Source organism: Anticarsia gemmatalis, chromosome 19 (assembly GCF_050436995.1).
Source record: "Anticarsia gemmatalis isolate Benzon Research Colony breed Stoneville strain chromosome 19, ilAntGemm2 primary, whole genome shotgun sequence".
NCBI classification, from domain to species: Eukaryota; Metazoa; Arthropoda; class Insecta; order Lepidoptera; family Erebidae; genus Anticarsia; species Anticarsia gemmatalis.
The window spans coordinates 1,133,062-1,144,167 of record NC_134763.1 but is presented as its reverse complement, the minus strand read 5'-3'; the positions used below and the strand labels follow the sequence as shown (position 1 = coordinate 1,144,167).

General features: G+C 36.5%; 2 protein-coding genes across 5 annotated transcripts; one reads left to right on the top strand and one right to left on the bottom strand.

The window, feature by feature from the left end:
• The first annotated feature begins 343 nt into the window (after positions 1-343).
• LOC142980904 (uncharacterized) lies at positions 344-1,051 on the top strand. Its single transcript, XM_076126498.1, has one exon. It carries the CDS (start codon positions 346-348, stop codon positions 1,021-1,023), a length of 678 nt encoding a protein of 225 aa, XP_075982613.1. The 5' UTR covers positions 344-345; the 3' UTR covers positions 1,024-1,051.
• Positions 1,037-10,537, bottom strand: LOC142980905 (flavin reductase (NADPH)). 4 transcript variants are annotated; one of them, XM_076126499.1, is made up of 4 exons: positions 10,459-10,537; positions 9,910-9,985; positions 3,749-4,135; positions 1,037-1,839 (listed from the first exon to the last, which is right to left on the bottom strand). In XM_076126499.1, the coding sequence occupies exons 2-4, from the start codon at positions 9,980-9,982 to the stop codon at positions 1,688-1,690; spliced, it is 612 nt and encodes a 203-aa protein (XP_075982614.1). In that variant the 5' UTR covers positions 9,983-9,985; positions 10,459-10,537; the 3' UTR covers positions 1,037-1,687. The 4 variants fall into 4 exon arrangements, with proteins under 4 accessions (XP_075982614.1, XP_075982615.1, XP_075982616.1 ...); XM_076126500.1 differs by having other exon boundaries at positions 9,910-9,988; positions 10,459-10,533; XM_076126501.1 differs by lacking the exon at positions 10,459-10,537 and adding an exon at positions 10,295-10,450 and having other exon boundaries at positions 9,910-9,988.
• Positions 10,538-11,106: the final 569 nt, after the last annotated feature.

Below are 11,106 nucleotides of genomic sequence, written 5' to 3'. Positions count from 1 at the left end.
AAAATAATAAATCATATCAAAACAACCAGTTTAATCGTTTGTATAATTATGCTAGCATCGTGCTGATAACTGGGTGAGCAGAGCTCATCCGCAGAAATATGGACCCCATTCAGTACATCCTGACGTTCGTGAGCTCCCTGCAGGAATATCGGTGGCTGTTCGATGTGGCCAACGACTGCTACCCCATCGCAGCGATGTGCAAGCTGCATACCGCCTGACCAATGGAGCTGTGTTAACGGCGCGTCGCTCGCGCAGCGGAGAACCTGCCCGATACCTGTGCCGCGCTCCGTCAGCGAGGACAGGATGGAGGCGCCGCCGGGCTCGCAGCTGAGGAGCGGCTCCTCCATGCCGGCGATCCGCCGCCTGCTGTCGGACGACTCGCACCTGTCGTCCATGACGTTCAACACCCTCAGTATGATCAGCACGCCGTGGTGCACGGACAGCGAGTCCGACTACGTGTCGACGCAGTCCGGCGGTCACACCACCGCCACCAACTCCCTGCTGTCTCTGTGCTCCACGTTCACTTCTCGTCAGACATCAGCCACCGTGCTGCCGAAGTCGTCCAGCACGTGGGGCGACACGAGCGCGGAGCTGTGCCACGTGCCCAGTAAGACGACCATCACTGTGAGCCCGACGCCAGTTAACAGGTACGTGAAACTGGAGGCACGGAACTCGCAGGTCAGTAGGTCTCAGACGTTGAGGTCGTGGTCTGTGCAGACGTTCACCAGTGCTGGGATGTATATCAACCCGGGGGCGGTGAAGGCCAAGTTTCCCTGGAGCCCCGCCAGTTCTGTCACTGGCTCGGACTATTACCCCAGCAGTTTGACGACTCTAGCGTCGACGTCTGCGTCGTCTCAACCGAGCAGGGCTACCACCGTCCCAGAGATAAGAAGTTCCCTCCTCACACGACTGGGTAACAGACTAGCTATCGAAAACAAGATGAATAATAATTTCATATTAAATTACGCGCTCATTGAACAGAAGATACCATTCTTTGTAAATATGATTGACACCAGAGTATAAAAAAAAGAGTAAAAACGATTAAAAAATTTATTAGCAACAAAAATATTTTTTTTTGTTTTGCACTATTTACCCTAAGTGAGGTATTAGTTATAATAGAAATATACATGAGTCTTTCAGAACAAGTTGTATGGGAGTTTCAAATAAACATTAGATAGTATAAAACTATTTTAATAAAGTTTAAATGCATAGAGTATAACATTTATGAACATATTCTTAACAAGTAACAGTTGTGTTAGGTATGTATGTTTATTTCCGTGTGACATTAGACACATTGTAATTGTAAACGTAGTCGTGAGTCGACATTTATTTCAACGTGACACTCTCCATACATTATATTAAACTAGGTACCTATTATTATTGTGCCGTTGACGAACTAACAACTTAAAAATTCACTACTTAGAATAATTATTTGCATTTCAACATTAAATTTTTTCTACAGTCAAGCATGGCTCTATTCTGAAACTGAGAAATAAAAGACCTAAATTATATTATTAACCGGGTATTCTACAAAACTACTAAATTCCTTACAAAAAAAAATCTTCTTATTCGACCCGGTAATCGAACACAACACTTCTGTGATCAACACAGTGATAATTTCTACTTCAAATTTTCATTATTTTTTTCCTAGTATTAAAGTTGTTAGTTCGTGTATTAATAAATTAAACTAAGCCTTGTTAGCGATGCCGATGACTGCCTTATAGTACTTGGGTTCACTGAGAGAGTCTACCAGGAATGCTCCCAGGTCCCACTTGGAGATGCTGCGACCTGGAGAACTCTTCGCGTTCACTTCCACTTGGATCTCTCGACTCGGCTCATCTGTGGAAAAGGAGGTTAGTTATTGAAATGGATTTATTATCACTAAAAAGGATGTTAACTTTATAAAGTCAGTTTAGTCTTTCTTCCAAATTATGTTGGAGTAGGCTTCCAGTCTCAATACAGTGTTTTATATGGAGCGACTGCTTATCTGACTTCCACAACCCAGTTACATGGGATAACACGATAAACTTCGGTAAGACTGGTTGTCAGACTTTCAAACTCCTACTTTTAACGACTGTCAAAGATCTTCGAAAATTACAGCCGGGACCCACAATTTAACGTGCCTTCCGAAACACGCTGGAACTCCATATGTATAAGATGGTCCACACACCCACAGAACAACCTCGGCAAGCATGGCTTAACCTCAGACATCGATCCTAATTAAGGTAGAATATAAACTATCTGCATGTAAAATATTATCCAAATTTGTTCAGCTGTTTTACGTGGAGTAACAAATATTCAAACTATAAAACTATCGTACGCACTGCACGAAGAGTTTTAAAATCAGCAGCTTCAACGAAAATATCGAATGTCCATTTGCTCATGAATGCGGGAATCCTATTACAAAACGTAGGAAGTGGCGTGTAAGCAAAGCAATCGCTTTTAAAACATATGCCTTCTCAGAAATACTAATTTCTAGTTCTTACTAAGCGGTAAGCGCAATAATATGTATTTTTTTACGATAATATACTCAAGTCCCCAACTGGCACTAGACCTATGTGGTGGACTCAAGGCCTAACTCTTTCGTTATGGATCTGGACCCCAGCATTGGGACTATAATAAGCAAAATATATTTAATTAATTATTGTAAGTCGTAGCTAGATTAAGTTTTATTTTTAAAAAGTCAACTCCCACGCTAAGAATGTTTCTTGTGTCGCGGGGACTTTTACAAACATACAAACAACAGACACAAAGTACAACCAGACGCGACACAATTATATTTTTGCGAATGTGGATTTGTGGATCGCACAAAAACTTGCCCCGTGTGGATCGAACGTGGTGACCTAAACCACTGCGCCACGGAGGCAGTCCTATAGATTAGTGGCCGCATAGTACTATTCAAGCTGTTTTCCCGTGCTTCGAAGGGCACGTGACGTCCCGGTCCCGGTTGACGTCTTTACAAAATAACAATTGTTAAGCTATGTCAAATAAAAGGCCTTGGAGCAGCTTGAACAACTTTGACACTAGGTTGACTAATAACCATACGATAAATCGATACATTAATCACATATTATTACTATTGCGTATTTTCTTTTTAATACGGTTCAAGTAAACAGAACGGCCATGATCTTTACAACAATATGTTAAATATTTCAAACCTAACGTTTAAAGGTAAGATATTCTTTTGTAATAGTTACAATAAATAATAATACGTGTACAACTAGTTAACAATGCAACAAAAAAACGTATTTTCTTTGATTAATGATAGTATTAAGAAATAGCATAAAAAATATAGTTAAGTATCTTAAATTGCTAAAATCTTTAAACGAGTTTTTAGAATCTTTGAATCAATTTTCTTTTGAAAAAGCCTATTTATGTATCCCACAGCTGAGAAAAGGTCTTTCCCTTAGATTTCCAGGCACCAAATAATGAACTTTACAAACATAACTAATAGTAAAACGTAAAAATAAACAGTTTTTAATTAGCAATTAGGTCGAAAAAGGCCCTATATCGCATCCCCGGTGCAATACTGTCACTTATGCAAAAATGTAGTTTTTCAGGAGAAGCATTTAAAACGTTGACACTTCACACAACAATGACTTTATAACATATCTATAGATTTGTTTTTTTTTTACAAAAGTGACAGTGTTGCACCGGGAGTGCGATATATAAACTTGGGTGGGACCAAATAATAAATATCTACATTTACACAACACTATAACAAAAATAAAAACAACATTTCACTTACTTGCAATATGAGGTGGGAACACGAGTATATAATCCAGAGGGCTCTCACTCAACGCTTCGTACATCCTCTTATGATCCTCATTGAGGTCCACGAACCTCGGAGGCACCTTGGACGGCTCATAGAACAGGAAAGCAGACAAACAGGCTGACACTACCTTCACATTCTTAGCTCTCATTGCATCTATGATGTTCTTAGTGCCTTCAGACATGTCTGACGTAGGGTCTAGGACGTTATTAGTGCCTAAAGCAATGACTACGCCGTCCATGCCTTCAACTGCATCAGCTACGGAGTCAGGTTCCAGAACATTGCCTTGGAATATTTCCACCTGGTTCTTCAAGTTTTCTGGCAGTTTGGCCGGGTCGCGGACGAAAGCGCGCACCGAGATACCTGGGGAAGAAAATATCTAGTTACATCCATACTAATCCATACTAATATTATAAATGCGAAAGTAACTCTATCTGTCTGTCTGTTACTCAATCACGCCTAAACTACTGAACCAATTTGCATGAAATTTGGTATGGAGATATTTTGATACCTGAGAAAGGACATAGGCTACTTTTTACCCCGGGAAAATGACGCATTCCCATGGGATAATTCAGGTGGCGGACGAAGTCGCGGGTAAAAGCTAGTAATTTATAAAATCACCCTTTTTCCCATAGGAGTAAGTCCAGATACCACTACTTTATATGATGCTTACAAACTTCCCTTGCCTCATTCACATCCATACATCTTGTCATACAGGACCGCCGGTTGCGAGTAATACGCACCTGACCTTTTTAAAAGACGCCACCGACATGATATCTAGTAATTATAGTAATTCAAGTTTGTAATTAAGGTTGACTATTACTACTATAAATTCTCGGAGGTAATTCAAATCTGTCAAAGGTTAACGCAATTATTGTTTGTTATATTTATTATTATTGCATATATAAAATTAACAACTTTTGCCCTCGATTTCAACCGCGTTGTAGCTTAGCCTGTCTATCACCCTAGCAAATTTTATCCAAATCAGTTCCCCCGTATTTTCGTAAAACAGGGGCCGAAACAAGTTCCAAGGTCGAAAATACTGAATTTACTGACCAAAAATTCAAAAATACTGACCAAATACTGACCAATTCTAAACCGTTTTTCGAGTGAATGGTGTGAAATAAAAAAAATACAGTCGAATTAGGAAGTAAAAATCCTTTTTTGAAGTCGGTTAAAAAGCTATTTTCGGTTATTTGTCTCCACCATCCCCATAATCAACCAGCACCGCCTTTTTATTGCGTTAAAAAGCTTTTTCTATTGTTAGTAACTGTTATTGTATTACGTTGCGCTCATAGCCAGTTGTGCTCACCGGTCGGTATACGATCTCTGGGTTAAGCAACCGTTGGCACGGTCATTTTATGGATGGGTGACCGCATAGTGGTATTTGAACTGAGCGTCTCCGTGCTTCGGAGGGCACGTATAAAGTCGGTCCCGGATGTTATCGATTAAGATAAGAGTCATAAGCCATGTCAAAGGCTTTTCAGTCGGTTTGAACAACTTTGACACTAGGTTGACCACTAACCATACGATAGAAAGATAGATTGTATTACAAGTGAGTCATGCGCATTCATGCAAAATATGTTACATATGCATGACATACTCCAATAAGCTCTACTAAACTTCAATAAACTCCAATGAACACCAAAACCTCTAAGAAACTTCCCGCCTTACGAATTTTCGATCAGGTCCCGTGTCCTGACGCGAGTTTACAAGTTTTTACCCATTCTAAAAAAAGCAACGCCGCTAAGAATTTTCATTTCAAAAATACTGATTTCAAAAAATTGAAAATTTTAATTTGCTATTCTATTGAAGTCATGTGATGCTTCAATATATACGTATATCATCCACATAATATAGAGCGTCTAAAGCAGCCCTCTGATATCATCACTGGGCAAATCGAGAATGTAAGATTGGCCAACAGCAAAAGAAAACCAAAAACAACTATTGAATTTGGAAAAATACTGACAATACTGACCGATTTTCGAAAATACTTACTTTTACTGACCAGGTCCAAAAATACTGACTTTTACTGACTTTACTGACCTGTTTCGGCCCCTGGTAAAAGGACAACATGGGTATTTTATATCACCGAGAATCACGACGATCCGTTTCGTATAAACGAAGTCACGGTCAAAAGTAAATACCTATGTAAACAACGTAAGTACATAGCGCAGAGGCGTAGAAAACCGGATTGCAATAACAGTAATCACAAGCTATTGCGGTGTTGCATTTATAATTGTATTCGTCCGCGGATCTTGCTTGATCATTGATACTTTTAAACAAATTGACCTCATATCACTGTACAATAATCTATACTAATATTATAAAGCTGAAGAGTTTGTTTGTTTGATTGTTTGTTTGTTTGTTTGTTTGTTTGTTTGAACGCGCTGATCTCAGGAACTACTGGTCTGATTTGCAAAAAACTTTCAGTGTTAGATAGTCCATTTATCGAGTAAGGTTATAAGCTATATATCATCACGCTACGACCAATAGGAGCAGAGTAGCAATAAAAAATGTTACAAAAATGGGGAAAATTTTGATCCATTCTATCTTATGTGACGCAAGCGAAGTTGTGCGGGTCAGCTAGTACATACATAATTTTACGCCTATTTCGCATATGGATCGGCAGAGACCAAAGCTCTCCATACATCCATATAAATTAAATGTGAAAGCAGTATACTTACTACGTTTTAATTCAGATCTAATCTAATTTGAAGATACACAAAAGCTAAAGAAACCATAACTTAGACATTTAGCAAGCGAAACCGCGGCTAAGACCTTGAAAGATTAACGCTACCAAACTGCAAGCATCATCGAAATCAATCCAGTCATTTTCGCACATCGCTCGAACTGTATCACGTGTAATGCCTTGTCATGCAATTTACAAGTCAATGCTGTTTTTATAAGATACATTAAGTTCTACAACTACCTATTAGTATGTCAGGAATTATACAGGTGTTTTGAAAAAAACACTTGCATTTCAGTTAGTTAACAATCATTGTAGTAACAACAGTTTTTCAAGTTACGCATAATTTTTGTTTTCGAAGTAAAAATCCAGCTTCTTATGCATCTTACAAAATACCAGAAAAAAATCTAGTAAGACTGTAAACTCTCCTTCATCCGACATTTAAGGACTTCTTCTAATTACTTATATACTATCCTGGATCTAGTAAATTTAGTATGACTACTCGGCAAAGGCTTTCAAAACAGCATCTCTCGTACCACTTAGTAGAGAGACAGACACATACGAGTATTCAAGGTTCGCATCTGGCAGAGGTATACAAAATTCAGAATTTGAAACATCAATGACCTGCTATGCATCTGACGATGGCCTGTTTGATACAGCTACTTTATTTTGTAAACACACAGACTAAATCGTACATGTATGCCAAGGCTCTACTAAGTTTTCGGAATACAGTATTAGTTAGATTACATTCCCTAGATTGGTCAAAAATCTATACTAATATTATAATCTATACTAATATTATAAAGCTGAAGAGTTTGTTTGTTTGAACGCGCTAATCTCAGGAATTAATAATAAATAAATAATTAAATAAATAATAAAACGAATAATATCAGGAAAATCAGAATCAAGGAAGGCTTAAGGTTATATATCATAACGCTACAACCAATAGGAGCGGAGTAGCAACGAGAAATGTTACAAAACCTGGGAAAATTATGACCCATTCTCTCTTATGTGACGCAAGCGAAGTTGCGCGGGTCAGCTATAATATAATAAGCATGAGTCTAACTACCAGGTGCCTTCCCATGCTTATTTTTATTTTTTATGATCTTCTATCCATTAGTTATTGCTATTCACCATTACTTCACATTAAAAGCAGATCGAAAAATTAACTTTTATTGATCGATGTTGATAAGCTATCTACACAATGACAAGTTCGAATGTTATTAATATGTGATAACTAGAAATTGGACACCGTCCGAGTGGAATTTTAGAAAATCCTTTTTTAGTGCTCTTCTGTACTTCCTAAGGAAACTTCATACAAAATTTCAATTTTCTACGCTCAGTAGTCGCGGCTGTGCGTTATCCATCAGTCAGTCAGTCAGTAACGGAAGAGTTTAATATCCAGGCCCATCTATATATATTTTTTTAATACTTTACATTAATTCAATAAAAAAAATTACGACACAAAATCGGGTTTTTAACACACTGTGCTTTGGTCTCTGCGTACCCCAATGAGAAAAAGCCTTGATTTTTGTATGTTTGTATATACTTTATAATAATAAGTAGCATTTGTATCGAAGCCCTGTGCGTATGCACTTGACCGTTACGAGGGAGGGACATTGGCCTATTATTTCCGCTTGTATTCGGATCAATTCGGGTCCCCTCCCGTCACTTAGGGCATCCGAGCAGACATGACACGCTATAAAATTACATAGATTAGTCATACTTATTAATTTTGGTCTTATTAAAGTTATTGGCAAGAAGTGGCCAAAGATCGGGCAAAGTGGCGTTCTCTCGGGCCAAGACACATTTTGGGTCGTTGAGCCAACGGAGTAAGTAAGTAAAGTTATTGAAAAATAATTTGTTTTTATTAGAGTCTTTTTCGGCCGGTTTTGGATGGAGGTTATTTGGCTATTGTGCTATCAGATGACAAAGGTCACCCATCTAAAAATATGTCTCAGGCAACATTGCTTAACCCTGTCTATGTAACAACTTGAGTAGTCCCCAACTCCCCACTTCTACGACGTCTAGTTATAATTGTAATCAGTTATGCTGTAGCAAGTAATACAATAGAACTATCATATGATTTATATTCAGAACATAACAATAGACTGTTCATTTTTAATAACTACACAAACCTATTTGTTAACTACTTTTAAAATAGTGTTTGTTACAAAAAATCTTTATGATTGGATTTTTCTCGTTCAGAAATTTACTAACTCGCACTTTTTCGCGGGTTTGGCCGTAAACCAATTATTTTAAATTATTTTACAAAATGATAAAATCCTTTGCCTGATTTTGAATAGCTCATAATTTTGATTCCCAAATATAGGGTGATCAACTGATCAATAAATTGTACACCACTAACCCCCAGTTTCTAAGGTACATTAAGAGGTAGTTTATGTATTCAATAACGTAAAACTCATATAATAACTCACGCTATTGAATAGATAAACTTCCGCTAAATGTACTCAGAATCCGGGGTCAAAGATATGTATGACTCCCTTTTTACCAGTACAGCCATAAACAAAAAGTTTACAAAGATAACTGATACTTATGTAGATAAAAACATTATTAATTTTGGAATATTTTTACCTATTCTATTATAAAACATAAATAAAACCAAAGGATAAAATATTCTAATAAAATGAGTAGTATGTACTAGTAAAAATAAATAATTCATTAGCAACCTTTTCACCTTTTACTCATAAATATTGAGACAGGAAAATAGTGAATATTTATTGAAAAAGTAGGAAAATATCTACTATTTATTTTATAAGCATTTTCATTATTACTTGGTCATTTAACTAAACATAGGTATTTTTTTTTGTTTCCTAATGAAATGTAGACAACAAACTGTCTTTAGGTTTTAAGATATACTTTATGAATATGTAAAACTTTGTACATACAAACATACATACATTAGAGTCCAGAGAAAAATAAATAATAACAAAATATAAAAATATACAAAATGTTTAAGTTAAATTATAAAATACCTATGAGTTTTCAAAATTAATGACTTGCTATCACCAGTCACTGTTAATTTTTGATAAGAGTTCAAATACTTTGTATAAATATTTGCTTCCAGTATCTTAATGTTGAATCAATAATAATTTCTTAAATGCCAGAGAAACCAATCATGAATAAATAACTAAGAATTGTGTTTCTTATCAGAATCTTATTAGTTTATACTAGTGATTATAACTCAAACAAAAGATTTTAGACCATTATACATTACGTATTATGCCAATAAATAAACAAAATAAATTTAACCCATTAATATCCCACTGCTGGGCAAGGGTCTCCTCCCATATGAGGGACGAGTTAGGCCTTTAGGACACCACACTGCCCTTTGCATACTTTCAAGAACTGTTCTAAATAACTCTCAGGCATGCGAGGTTGCATAAAATGTTAAAATGGAATTATGAATACTTCAAATATAACATACCTTTTTTGACTGCGGCCTCCACGGCGCACAGGCCGGTCATGCCGGTGGAACCAAAAATCACGACTTTCTTCATTTTCTGCTAAAGAAATACTGAAATTAGCACAAACGTCTAACAAGTAGCACAGTCATGAACCGGTGTGACGACTTTATCTCTAGATATAGCTTAGTTAGTTAAGATATAGGTAACTTGTTATCAATTTCGACCCGAAACCACTTAAAATCGTAAGCTTATCAAGTTTTAACTTTCAAGCAGATATTGCAACACTACAGACCCAAGTTATATGAGAAAATAGTCACAAATAAAAAAGGAAATTATATCGACGCACATATATGGGCACCAATGCATTACCTGATAATTATCTAATTGAAACAGGTAGCAACTTACCGATAAGACCTCCCAATCAACAATGTCACAAACTATTGAATTTCTAAATAATATTAACAATTCAAATGAAAGTGGTCATGAATGGGAACAATTTGACATTAGCACAAATTAATCAAATTTGAATTAAAAGTATTGTGGTGTAAATAATTAAAGTTTGTACTCACACAAGTACCGGCGCGTGATATAACAAAGTGCGAACGTGCGAAGTAGCTAGCAACTGGGAATACGATCAAATGAAATACAACTGTCAGCTTTCAATGTTTATATGTCATCTCATTCATTCCAATAAAATTAGAGCGAGATATTGTCGTCACTGTCATCGGCACGTTATCAATATTATTTGGCTGTATAATAATGTTGCAATATATTGATCAACCTACAATTTTGGCATTATATTAAATATCAATAAATATTATTAAATATCGACTCTATCTTTACTAATTGCAAAAAATGCTCACGTATAAAAAATCCAAATTACAGAATAACTCTTGGTAGGAAATTGAACATAAATAGACGATACTATTTTTACACGGATGAAGCAGGAGATACCTATGTGTAAGGATCACAGCAAAAGGCTTTCGTTAATCTCTGCTCACCCCTATGGGAAAGAGCGAATATGTAGGTACCTAGATCTAAAACGACATGAATCCATGTAATTATTTGTATATTGGAAGTAAGTATATACGAAGAAGATTAAATATATTAGGCACTCTGCCTCAAATTCATAAAGTTTAAGGTAGGTAATTCATGTTTTCAATCATATTTCCTGTTAACAAAATCTGTTATTAATGTAAATCTACTGAAATAATGTT